Raw genomic sequence first — 13,551 nt, forward strand, 5'->3', positions numbered from 1 at the left:
TCAAGCAATGACTTTGCAAACCTTCCAAAGCCACACGTGCCTTCTTAGAAGTCACAAGGAACCCCAATCCATAAAACATACACAAGTGGAATGGCTCTGGTCGAATAAGATGTGAGGGATCTGAACGCTCTATTCTGTGCCCCCAACGCTCACACCATCCCAACCACACACACAGCATCCCAACCACACAGCATCCCAACAACACACACATCATCCCAACCACATATACACCATCACAACCATCACAGATAGCATTATAACTATTATATATACCATCTCAACCATCACATACACACACCACACACCATCACAGTCACACACATAAACACTGTCACAACCACCATACACACACCAACCACCACCACATGGTATGTGTACACCATCACAACTGTCACATACACACCAATACCCCCACATACACACCATTCGCACACACATACACACACACACACCATTCCACACATACCATCATCATTCTCACCAGAACATGGGAAACCAACCGACAGTGGGTACAGGTAGAGCAATGATTAGAGGTGTAACTTTAAGAGCAGTAGGGACTAATCACGTGTCTGTCATCCCAAGTCAATGGGAATAGCACTTAAGAGTCAGGGAGGGAGAAGGATACCAGGAGCAGCTAAGGGACTGGTTTGGAAGGCAGGGGGAAAACCTCAGGGAACCATTTTGGATCTTTTTCATCCCAGGAAATCGGTGCACCCCAGATTTCGTGGCTCAGGATCTGGGAGCGGTGTGGCCTTCCAGGTCCCCCACGCCACTGGTCCCCAGCCCCATCCCGCTTTCTTCCACGGAGGCCTTCAGCTTCCTGGAGACACCATGGATCCCTCCTTGTGGCCCCACAAGGTGGCGCTGCGCCCAACGCCAGCCCCAGGCTCTGCCAGGTGGGCAGAGGGACCCGGTGAGCCTCTGGCCAGCCCTCAGAGCTGGCTCCCCCGTCCATCTGGGTGGCCTTGGGCGCTCAGGAGCGGTCTGGTAGAAGAAGAAACCCAGATGCACGCACAGCGTACACAGGCTTTCTCACCAGGCACACCTATACTCGGACACGCCCTCCTGCCCACACAGACCCCAAATACTCTTGACCCTGACATCCTGCAGGAACATGTTTGGCAGAGCCAGGACAGGCCTGAGGGGTCATCGCTTCTGGTCCCTTCTAGACACAGTGTCCACCCAGGCACACACAGGAACCTCTGTCCACGAACACACGCGCAGAGCTGCCTCCTGAAGTCGGACTCCCTTCCCCTCATACTGAGCAGAGACCCTCGCCTCCCCCAGCCTCCCTTTCCCCGCCACCTCTGCCGGCCTCCCTCCCTGCCCTACCGTGGGGATCAAATAAGACACTGGAAAAGATGGGGTTTCGTGAGAGTGCAACGAGGGTAACATTAGACACACACACGTATGTTCACAATCACACCGGCATGTGTACGAACACACATCCCCTTGGCGCAGGCCCCAGTTCCACTCAGTGCTCACGTGTAGCTGTGCCTGGGAACGGTGCACAAGGACACACAGCAGCCGCCCCGCCCTGCTGCTCACACCTGCACGCCTCGTCCTCACACCTGACGCCAGCGGGCTCCTCCTTCCCTTTTGCTATTAAACGGAGCTGCAAAGAGGCCCAGTGTCCAAGCAGGGGTTCCCCAAACCTCCAGGCTGCCCCCAGCCAGCCCCAAGTTCAGCTCTGGCTGGAAATGTGCTCCTGCCTTTCTCCCCCACCCCCTGCCCTGGTTCCAGCTCCTGCTCCCCTAGCTGTGTGACCTCGGGCAAGGCTTCTCACTCTCTGGTCCCTCCCTGGCTCCCTGAGGCTGTATTGTCCTCTATCAGACCTTAAGGGGTCCTGGGGGTCCTGGGGAGAGACTTGGGCAGTGTAAGACTCGCTGGTCCTGCAGGGTCTGGCCCATCTAGATTGCAGTTCCCTTTCTACCTCTGAGTCTGGGGGACCTCGGGCGCCATCATCCTTTCTAGGAGTTTGTACGGAACCCAGCACGGGGCATGGTACATCAGAGGCATATGGGAAATCTTTGCTTCCTTTATGACAGCGAATCATCACTCTTTCCTTTCCCCAGAAACCCCCCCTCCCAAGTTCTGCCTCCTCACTGCCGTGCATTTTTGAAAGACTCAGTTTCAGTGGCTCCTCCGTTCCACTCTCACCGTCTACACTCATCAGAGGGGGACATTTATTGATGTGTGGCAGCACGTGCCACCTCCCGGGTCTACTTGTTTCTGATCCTAGAATGCCATTGTTCTGTGACCTTGACCACAACCCTTCACCTCTCAGGCCTTAGTCTCCCCCTATGTAAAATGGGCAGTCCCTTTTTCTCAGGACAGATGTGAGGATCAAAGACAGAATGTTTGGGGAAAGCACTTCGCTAAACTGTAAATTGCTGGGCACCTGTCCAGGAGAGTTTTTATTCAAACAGCTACCTTTCCTCTCCTGGGTGTGAGCCAAGAAGTGTGCACTACCCACTGGCTCAACCTGCATTTTCCTGGAGCTCAGGTGTGGGGCAGCTTCTGTTTGGGGTTTGTGTTTGAGTTCAAAGACAAGGAAATTCCCTGGCCCAGGTGCTGGGGGCGGGGCTTGGTCAAAAGAATTGCCAGGGGAATCCCGGGGTTGGTGGCCCTGATTGCCCCCCACAATGATCAGGCGGGAACTCAGACCTCAGGAAGGAGGAAGGGTGTGGAGATTGTGCTGCGGGGACAGAGTGTCCCATGGAGTCAGGTGACCCAAGTGTGATTCTGGCTCCTCTAGGGGCCCTTAGGCTAATCACTTGCTCTCCAGGCTTTAGCTATAAAGCCAGTGTACAGGATTTATGATCTGGGGAGCTGCTTATACACAGGGGATCCTGAGGGTAACCAAATGGGGGCCAAGAGCTGACATGGCCACTGTACGGGAAGTCTCTCAAAGTCAGCCTCTGTCCCCACCTACCTTCCCGGACTTGAGCCCTCCATGTTCTTGTTTACTCTGTGCTGTGCACAACTGGTGAACTTGGGGTTCCCCTGAGTCTCCCAAATCTCTCATCTCCAGCCATTGCCTGACTGACAGGCCCTCCTCTGTGCTCTGTGTCCAGAGATTCCCAGCCTCTCTCCTCTGTGTCCTGTTTCACGTCTTCTCATCCCCCAGGACCCTGCCCAGGCTTCACCATCTCCAGGGCCCCTGGCTGCCTCCAGGCAGTGTGGGCTCCTCTTCTACTCACCCGCTCTGTGTTACTGGTGGTTTATGGGCAGGTCTCCCCACACCGCTTCCACTGGCACAGTTTCCCCAACACCTACCAGTTTGGGGCCAGGCACTCAAAGTCTTGAATAAGTACTCTGAAGATCCACAGCACAAAGATCAGGGGCCATCTGGAAGAGTCTGCGTGGTTCTGATTTTGTGGAAAGAGCCCCCAGAAGGAACTGGGCTCAAGTCCCCGTCCCGGTTGGGTGGTCTCCGGCAAGCCTGTCAGCGTTCTCATTTGTAAAGCAGGGTGGTCCTGAGGGCGAGAGTGTTCAGAGGGCTCAAGGACTGGGAGCCCCTGCTGTTCTATCTCCCTCAGGGATCTTGGCGGAGGAGGCCCCGATGGCCAGGGAAGCTCTGGGCATGGGTGGGGTGCTAGCCGGGCTTGGGCTGGGGCACAGAGATACCCAGAGCAGCCTTCCCCAAAGTGTCTGCAGCTCCCGGAGTCTGGGTGGGCTTGGATGAAGCCAGCAGAGGGCAGTGAGCCCCACTGATTCTCCAGGAGGGAAGCCAGCCAGGATGGCGTTGACTTTGGAGGGGAATGCGGACCAGTGCTAGGCGGTGAGGCTGGGTGTCCAGCGCAGCTGGGCCTGGCTGGGGCGCTGTATGCTCTGGCGACCGCATGAGCAGTACAGGCAGGCTGGGGATGCCACAGGCCCCTGGTGACAACGTTGGGAGCCGCCTAGAGCACTGACAAAGCACCTGTGAGGGGCCGCAGTTCGTCGGGGCCTGTCAGACCTCGGGAGCCCGGGGGGCCCATTTTGCAGCTTCACACTGAGACCAATCACTACTTAACCAAGCTGCTGTGCATGAGGCATTGTGCCAAGAAGAGTGGGGGCCACAGCTGACGAGCGGGGACTCTGAAGTCAGGCCGCCTGTTCAGAGGCCTGATGGCATCACTAAGCAGTAATAGGACCATGGGTCAGAAACAGTCGCTGTGCCTCCCTTGTGAGGTCTAAACAAGCAAACACATCCGAAGTCTCTAAACTAATTCCTGGGGCACCTGGGTGGCTCAGTGGGTTGAGTCTGCCTTGGGCTCAGGTCATGATCCCAGGGTCCTGGGATCAAGCCCTGTATCAAGTTTCCTGCTCAGTGGAGAGCCTGCTTCTCCCTTTCCCTCTGCCTGCCGCTCCCCCTGCTTGTGCTCTCTCATCCCTCTGGGCTCCTCTGGCACTTACCCAAGCTGAGTCATCAATTTAAACCTTGTCTTGCTCCCAAAGTCTTTAAGAGGAAAACACTTGGGGCACCTGGGTGGCTCAGTCAGTTGAGCCACTGCCTTCAGCTCAGGTCATGATCCTGGAGTCCCAGGATCGAGTCCCACGTCGGGCTCCCTGTTCATTGGGGAGTCTATTTCTCTCTCTGACCCTCCCCACTCTCGTGCTCTCTCTCTCTCATTCTCTCTGTCCCTCAAATAAATAAATAAAATCTTAAAAAAAAAAAAAAGAAAACACTTTGTTTATTTCTGTGCTGGTTCCTCTTTGCCCATCAAGATCTGCTGTCCAATTGGGGAGGGTATGGGCTTTGGTGAGTGCTGTGAAGTGTGTAAACCTGGTGATTCACAGACCTGTACCCCTGGGGATAAAAATATATGTTTATAAAAAATAAAAGATTAAAAAAAAAGATCTGCTGTCCATCTTCTCCACCCTGCTCCATGTCCTAGGAAGCTGACCACATAGACCACGTCCTTCCGGGCTCAGCCTGAAGTGCTGTGGGGAAACTGGAGGGCAGGGGGAAAGCGAGGGGTCCCCTGGCTGGCAGTGTCCCTCCAGGGAGCATGTCTCCTGACCCTGAGATGCTCGGTTCCTCCCCGTGGCCAGTGAGCACCTGAGGGGGGTGGGCGTGTCTGTGCAGTGGCAGCGCAGAGCACACACTTGGGAAATGTCCTCGACTTGGACTGCACCAGGGGACCATGATACCACAGATGTGGGACTCGGCGAATGGAGTCTTTGTGTCCCTGTTCCTTAGGTGAGGAAACCGAAGTCTGAGACAGGTGAAGCAACTTGCCCAAGGTCACAGAGTCAAGGGAAGAGTGCAAATGAACCCAGGTCTGCCCAACCCACAGGCGAGAAGGCATTTTCCAAGGGCCAGCACATCCCTTTGCCCAGCAAGGATCTCCTCTTCAGTAAACTTGGTCCTACAGGGACAGGTTGGTGAGAGGACCCAAAAGCTCCAAGCTGGGAGGAGGCAGTGCCAAGGTCACATAGCCAGTGGGTGCAGTTCAAGTCCCCCACTTTCTGCAAAGGGGACACTGGTCGGTGAACAGGAAAGCTGTGCCATATCTGCCATGCCTACACACTTTCTGGGATTGGGCGTGTTGGCTAATGGGTATCATTTCAGCCCTTTCATTTCTAATAGACACTGTACTGTCATAAAGACTGTCATTTCCCACGGCTCAGGCAGGTTAATCAACGTGCTGGCTGCCCAGAGGGCTGAGAGTGGCAGGATCTGGACACTCCGTGAAGATAAGCCCCACCTCTCCCTGTCGGCCATTTCAGTCCTTTCCCAACCAGACACAGTCCTTGGGTTTTGAGAACAGGGCCTGGGGTCCCAAGAAGCCCCTCTTGGTTCACAGTCCCCAGCTCAGGGAAGAACTGCTTCCTCTCAGCCTAGCTCCAGCTTTTCATCGCCTAATGACCTTGGGTAAGGTGTTTCCCTCCCCAAACCTCAGTTTCCTCATCTGTGAAATGGGGCAATTCTGTCTGCCTCACCAGGAGGTTTAAGTGAGCAGATCTACAACCTAACTTGCCACATGGTCAGCGCTTGCAGGAAGTCGCTATGATGGTGGGGGCGTCAGAGGTGATAATGACGCTTGTCACATACGAAAAACAGAAACCAAGGCCAGGGAAGTGAATGGTCTCCCTAAGGTCACACAGCAAGTCAGGGGCAAAGTTGGGCTGAAAACTTGGCTTTCTAGGCCAGAACTTTTGTGTGAGCTCCTAGGGCAAAGGTAGTCACTGAGGTGTGTTGAATCCTTCTCAGGAGCTGCGCACGGGCATGCAGGATCTCATGTAGTACCCCTCCCCTAGAACTGACGGAGCAGGTGTTATTCACATCACCCCAATTTGCAGGCAAGAAGGCGGACCCTGTGGGATGCCCTCAAAGAGGATTTGGTATGTGACAAGTCCTGTCCATAGAAACTGAGACCCAGGTGGTTGGTTGGCTGGCAAAGTTAGCTTAGCATCTGGAGGAGTCTGAAAAGGAGAAGGTGGGTGGGAGAAAAAGAGGAAGCACGCTATGAACAGTGGCCCCATATTGCAGATGGGTATATCGAGGCTTATGCAATCTAAGTGACCTAAGTGCCCAGGTTCACATAACTAATAAGAAGAACTTGGACTTGAGCCCAGTTCTCCTAATGTCCAGACAACTCTTTTCCCCTTGCTTAATTCATTTTTTACTTTGTTAGCTCTTTTCTCTCGTGTTTTCTCTGCAAGTTAGCAACTGTCTCCTTCCTCTCCCTGACACTGCTACACCAGATGTAATTAAGCATCCTGAAGGCAGGAATCTCATTTCACTTCTTCGCTGCTGTGTGCTCGGAACCCATTACAACAGTGGGGACAAAGCTGGAAACAAGCAGATGTTGGCTGGGTTGTTGAAGGAATTGTAACCGGGCTACAATATGTTTAATTGATACCCGTGGTCAGCGGGGTCCATGTGGAGATTTCTATTGATTGTGAGGGATTCATTATGCAAATATACAGGTGGGCAGGGGAAAGCAGTGTTATTGTAACTGCGTTTTTTTGTTTATTTTTCATTAACAAGTTTGTTCCACTTCTTGATCCATAGAGCTCTGGGGACAGCTGGAACAATTTCAGGAGGATGCCAGAGCCCCTCAGAGGAAAGCACCGGAAACCCAACCCCCGCCCCCCCACAGGGTAAACATAGAGAAACACGGGGTTGCTGGAGTAGGTCTGAGTGAGGTCCAATGGTAGAAGAAGTCCCCCAGTCTCCAAAGAGAACTCATCTGAAGGGGAACATCAGCGGAGTCAAGGACCCCCATCGATGTAAGGAAAATACTAGCGTGAAAGAGACACCAGTCCTCTGCTTGCAGCCTCCCTGCGGTGCAGTGTGGGCCTCCCAGTGTTTGACACAGGGATCCCACCCAGCAGCCTCGCTGCCCCCTCCCCAAATAGGATCCACTGCGGGGGGGGGGGGGGGGCCACAACCAGGCGCCAACAGCGACACCACCTGGCGGAGGCTGGGATGATGGCGTCAGCTTCCTTTCTGTTCCTGGAGTTGGGAGGCAGTTGGGGTCTCCTGGGGACAAAGTCCTCAAGGTTCCTGAGTCAGTTCCGGAGAATGGAGGGCCCTGGGTGGTTACTGAGCTTCCTGCCAATGAAGGCTTTTGAATAGCGATGAGTTGGAAAAATAAAGAGATGCCCTTATTTTTATCCCGAGTTGGTGAAGCTCTGTGTATTTATGGAAGGTCAGTTTTACCCTCTGTCCCCAGCTCTCCACATTGGCAAGTAATACACACCGGAGACTTCTTTTAATAGCAGACTATCTTTGAAATCGGTAACAATCACACACACACAACATGCCATAGTTTACAAAGTTCAGATCTGTTCAGGCTCTTCTCTGAGCCTCACGCGAACTCTGTGAGGTAGAGGGCACATGGATCCTCCTTAGGAGAGTGAGACTCAGAGAGGGACGGTGACTTGCCAGTAGCCACCAACAATTCGATGACACCCGGCCCTGCCCCTGCCGTGGGACCCCAAGCTGCCCCCAGGGAAGACCGCACCCAGCTTCCTGCCCACTCACAGCAGCATCAGGACCACGATGGCAATGACCATGAGGACTCCGGCTAGGATGCAAAGGCCCAGGAAGACAATGTCACTGGTGTCCTGAGCCACCATGGCCACAGGGCCCTCTGGGGCCTCTACCTCATCTCTGGGGGGCGCTTCCTGAAGGTGCTCGGCTGTCGCAGAATAGGGCCCAAGCCAGTCGGAGCCAGAGAGCAGGTGGACAGAAGCCTCTTTGCGCCGTGGTTCACAGCGGACCTCATACTCATGGATGTCCTCCTGCCCACCAGCCGAGAAGTCGATGTACAGCACACTGACGATCACCGAGGTGCTGTTCCTCCTCTGTGGGGGTCAAGGGACAGTCACTCACACCTGAAGGGGCCAGGCCTGACCCTGTGCCTCTAGATAGTTGGGGATTCTAGTGCCAAGGGAGAAGAACTCTAGGAGCCTATGTTCTAGGCCCAGCTTGGCCACTGACTCCCTCCCCACTTGGAACCTCAATGTTCCAACCTGTCAAAGGGACACTATGGGGTGTCTGAAGGATATCAGATCTGATGAGTCCATGCTTGCTCTGGCTTCAAGGAGACAGGGTCTATGAAAGATAGTAACAGTAAGAACATCTGCCTTGTCCTAGGCTCTGTTTTAAGTATGTTATCTCATTTCATTCTCACTATGACCCTCCCTTATTGGTACCATTAATATTCCCATTGCACAGATGAGGAAACTGAGGCCCAGAAGTTAAATCCCTTGTCTGAGATCACATGACAAAGTGACAGGGATGACAGGGAACATGCGCTCACCTGGATCTGCCCAGCTCTTAGCTGCAGGGCCTCACTAGAACCAAAGAAGATAGAACCAAAGTGGGCTTTAAAGCATCTAGTTCAATCTCCCTTTTTGGCAATTTACTGATGTGACTACTGAGGCCCAGCAAAGGCAGTACTTTGCCCAGAGCTGGGTCCTGAAGCCAAGTCTCCTGCCTCCCAGTTGGAAGCTCTATCCCTTGGCTATGGGACCTTCCTCCTGGAATCCTTCCCCCCAATGACGCCTGCAGCCATGGTGTGTCCCTCCTGTTGAGTCCTTGGCCATCCCAGTGGCACCAGCCAGGGTTAGGAAGAGCCATCGAGGAATGAAATGAGAGGCGCACATCTTGGTGACCTTCCCTACCCCTGCAGATGAGGGAGGCAGGAATCAAGTTGCTAAGAAGACCATGGGGTGTTCGGGCCAGGATCTGAGGGACAGCATTGTGATGGGCAGTCTGGTGGGGTCCGGGGCAGGGGGCTGTACTGGGCTACTCTCCCCACCCACCCCATGTCCACAGCAGCCGTTAGACCCCTGAGGCTGTCTGGCCTCCCACGTTCAGTGGTGGCATTTCTGAGATGAAGCTTCTAGATAAGTAAGTTGTCTCACATGGAGCGGGCAGGCAGGAGCAGTAGGGACCTGGCATCCCTGGACACTGGGCCACCCCTCTGAGTTACAAAGGGGCTTCTAAAAGGCTCTGATTCCACATCCACAAAGGAGGCTTCTGCATTTGTGCCCTCGACCTGTCTGTCCCCACACCTTCTAAGGAGGACCGGTGTCCTGGATTTTTGTGGTATAGAACTGGGACACTGGGCGAAGGAAGACTGGGACTGTGAGTGGAAGGGGACCCAGTAAAGTCAGTCCATGTGATAAAGAAAGGAGGGGAAAAATCACATAAAGTGGAAGTTCTAGGGGTTTTTGAAGAGATGCACAGGAAGGTTGGCATTGCCCTGGGCTGTTCGAGCTGTGCCTCTGAGAGCAACTCAGGGCAGAGACGGGTGTTCGTGCAGGTAGGACATATAAGGGCGACACTAGGAATCCAGGAGTCTAAGGTGTTCAGCCTTTATGGTCCTATGGTATCAGCCCCAAGATTTTGTGATTCTGTGGCTCCAAATTATGGTGGTGGTTCCAGCCTTGAAGCTGCTGAGAGTCCGTCATACTTCCTGGTTCCCTGCCTCTGGGATTCTCTGTCCCTGTCCTTTCATGACTCTGTGGAGTGTCCACAGAACACCCCTGGGGGACTTAGGGCACAGAATCAGGGTGAGGGGAGATTTTCTTGGTGGCCAAGACTGCCCCCACTTCTCTCCTCAGGTCAAAAGGACAGAGGTCACTGGAGGCTGGGGGAGTGGACAAGTGGGCTAGAGGGGACATTTGGTTAATGTGGGGGGCAGGGGGGCACAGTTTGCTGGAAAGTGCATGTTTTCTGCCAAGCCAGTCTGGCACATTCCTGGACACCAAGGCGTGGCGGCGGGGGGGGGGGGCTCTCCATGGAAGGGGGGCGTCTCTCCTTTCCCCTTTCACTTGTCCCTAAGTATGCAGGCATCTGAGATACTTGGGCCACGGCCCAGGGACTCTGAGGGCCCCAGATCTGGGGTCAAGGCCTTGAAAATATACGGAGAGTGGAAAAAATTCATCTGTAAGCCATGCTGCCTTTGGAGGGAAGTGGATCCTGTTACGTGAAAGGCCCTTTTGTTCTGTGGAGCACAGGGGCCATTTGGATCACAGGTTGGAGAAAGGGCAGCTAGAGGCAGCCGGGCTCCTGCAGCTCTGAGTCTTGAAGGGGTGAGGCCTGGGTGATGGGGAGTTCCTGGGAGAAGGGAAGGAAGATCAGGAAGGCCTCCAGGGATGGTCAGGGTTGGGGCCTTGCAGGAGGAATCTTCAATAGGGTTGTCGCTGTCTACACTGATCTAGTTTGGTGGTGGAGTCACTGAGCCAGGAAAAGAAGCTGAATTCTCAGGAATGGCAGGTGCCTCTCAGCAGGGGTCAGACGCACTCCCTCCCGCCTGCCCTCCCCAACCCCCACCCAGCCCCTACCTGAGACTCAGTGCCACAGGTGTCAAAGCGGGCCTGGATCCGGAAGGTGCCGCCGGCTTCCTGGGCGGCACAGTTGCGGCTGCCCAGGTAGACCTTGGTCCGCTCCAGGGGTGCCAGCGCCTGTGCGGAGATCAGGATCTGGAAGTCCGTGCGGGAGCAGCTCACATTCATGGGCACGACTGGGGACGGAGGGAAGGAGCTGCTGGAGGTCTTACGGGCAGGAACTAGGCCCTGAGACCCCATCCAAGGGGTGATGTGCGGGAAAACCAGGGCCCAGAGTCGGGAGACATCTATGCAGCCTAATGGGGATGTTTCATGTGTGTTACTCCATTTCACTCCATCAGACTAGGAGCTCCCCAGGGCAGGCACCTGGCCTTCTTGTGTCCTCACAGCCCGGCACTGAACTTGGCAGGTGCTGCGAATTCTGTGTGAATTAATGAGTGAATGAGTGAGTGAGTAAGTGAGTGAATGAATGAATGAATATTCTTAATCATGAGAAGAGCTACGATGTGCTGATCTTACCATGTGCCAAGCAATTCATTCAACCATTTAACAAATATTTCTTGATGGCCTACTACGTGCAGGACACTATTCTAAGCACCACAGAAAAAGAAATGAAAAAAAAAAAAAACCAAACCAACCCCATCAGCCAAAACTTCCTGCCTTCTTGGAGCTGACATTCTAGTTGTGCAAGGGGCGATATGTACATAAAATGAAAGATGTGTCAGAGCGGGCTGAGGGAAAATCAAGCAGAGAAGCAGGACAGGGAAAGGCAGAGTATATATGGTGGTGGGGCAGAACGGCAGCTTTGCAAAGGGCGGAGAAGGAAGCCCCACTCTCTCCCCACGAGGACCCCATGCAGTGGGCACAACGAAACCCAATTTACACTTCTGGAAACTGAAGCTCTGAGAGGTGAAGTTGTGTGCAGGGGTTGAGCCGAGATTTTATCGATGATCCCCCCCCATCCTATCTGGGGGGCCCCTGCAGCCCTCCAGGACCAGACGGTGCAGCTTTTCGTGTCTGGGTGTATTGGAGTATGTGTGTGTACGGGGGCAGTGTGGGTTAGGGAGGGGGCAGTGGAGGTGGAGGGCGGGGCGGCCAGCGGGCGGGCGAGGGAAGAACGGGCAGGCAGAGGCCCGGAACTCTCAGGCCCTCTCCGGGAAATGCCTCAGACATATTTCAGCCTGTGGTGTCTGGGCAGCTAGCGATTTATGGGCCCGCTGTCTCCCACAATGATCTCGGCAGCGCTGAATGGCGCAGCACCCTGATTGATGCTGAGGTTGTCCTCTAGCTGGGAGGCCACTGGCAGCCTGGGCCACCTCCGGAGCCTCGCCCCAGCACGAGTGCCCCTGTCTGGTCCTGAGGTCCCACAGGAATCTGGGCAGGGGGGTGGGGCAGGTGGGAGTGGGGGCTCCTGCCCCTGGAACAGAGTCGGGTTCAGAGTTGCCCCACCGTCAGGCTCTGTAGACTCCAGAAGGAGAAGGGGCTTGTCCAAGATCTCGCATCGCTGGGAGAGGGAGGACCCAGGCCTGGAAATAAGACTATCAGAACCAAAGGGGACCTTAAAGGTCCTTCACCCAGTCTCCTCATTTTACAAGTGGGATAACTGAGACCCGCAGAGAAGAAAAACCACCTGCCGGCTAGCTGTGACAGACCCCGTGTCCCCTACTCTCTGGAGTGAAACCCTAGGAGGGGTCGCTCTCCCAAGGGACAGCTCTCCTCCCCCAGGTTATGGATGGAGCCACCTGGGGCCCTGGAGGGTGGGTCTGCCCAAGCCACTCACTGCCACTAGCTTCCCGGGGCATAGCACAGTCCTTCTCCATCACCACTTGTGTAGGGGCTAAGGACAGAGGGAAGATGTTTGAAAGGAGACCAGGCTTTAGACGTGTGCGCGTGAGGGAGAGAAATCCACCCTCAGCAAGGATATCTCCTGTTCCCTCTTTTCATCCAAATGACCGCCTGCAAAGGGCATTCATCGACCCCTTGCATGGAGGAGGCCACTGGATGGTCGGTAATAGCAGCATTTGGATGTGGCCCTGGTCTGTCAGCCCTGGCTCCCTCCCCCTGGGCCCTGTTGGGCCACAAAGAAGGCAGGCAGGGGTTCTAGTCTTGGCTGTCCCCCTCCGACTCCCGCCACCCCTGGCCCATGGGACCACAGTGAAGTGTTTCCTCTCTTTGAATCTCCCTTTCCATACCAAGCACAAGAAGAAGCTTTCGCCTCCTCAGGTAGAGGGCAAAATGGGTCCAGAGCAGGGGTTTTTCTGGGCCCATGGGCCAGGGAAGGGTGGCGGGAAGAGGGGAGAAGATGGGGGAGGCTGCTGGCAGGCAAATCTAACAGGCACTACAGAAGCTGGAAAAACCCAGTGCCAATGTCCTCAGCCGCCTCTGCAGCTGAGCAGGACACCTGGCCAAATTCAAATATCAAGACCAAAAAGTCTTTTAAGGACTTCTAAGAATGCCTTCATTTTCCTGATGACAGGACATTTGTAGCTGGCATCTCCTCTACGGTCTTCCTGCCTTAAATGTGGACATGATGTCTGGAGTTGTGGCAGCCATCTTGCAGGCATGAGGTCAAGAGAATCCCAGAGATACTAGCTGAGACCGTGTTAAGTCCCTAACCCAACAAAGCAGCTCCCTAGCTCCAGAATTCTTGTTATGTGAGGAAAACAAAAGCCATGTCTAAGCCACTGCCAGTCAGGATTTATGACCGATACAAGCAAAGCCTGTCCACATCTCCATGGTTATATCAACTGTTTA

At 54.5% G+C, this 13,551-nt stretch overlaps 1 protein-coding gene across 1 annotated transcript in view; it reads right to left on the minus strand.

Annotated features, from left to right (window-relative positions):
* Positions 1–7,977: 7,977 nt before the first annotated feature.
* The window catches only part of LOC132001787 (NADH-cytochrome b5 reductase-like), a 47,678-nt gene continuing 42,104 nt past the window's right edge, over positions 7,978–13,551 (minus strand). The window contains exons 11-12 of the mRNA XM_059376647.1: positions 10,795–10,973; positions 7,978–8,304 (exon numbers count right to left, since the gene is read on the minus strand). Of these exons, the coding sequence (XP_059232630.1) occupies positions 7,978–8,304; positions 10,795–10,973 (506 nt within the window). The remainder of the gene's footprint in view (positions 8,305–10,794; positions 10,974–13,551) is intronic.

This window comes from Mustela nigripes, chromosome 14, assembly GCF_022355385.1.
Source record: "Mustela nigripes isolate SB6536 chromosome 14, MUSNIG.SB6536, whole genome shotgun sequence".
Classification (NCBI taxonomy): domain Eukaryota; kingdom Metazoa; phylum Chordata; class Mammalia; order Carnivora; family Mustelidae; genus Mustela; species Mustela nigripes.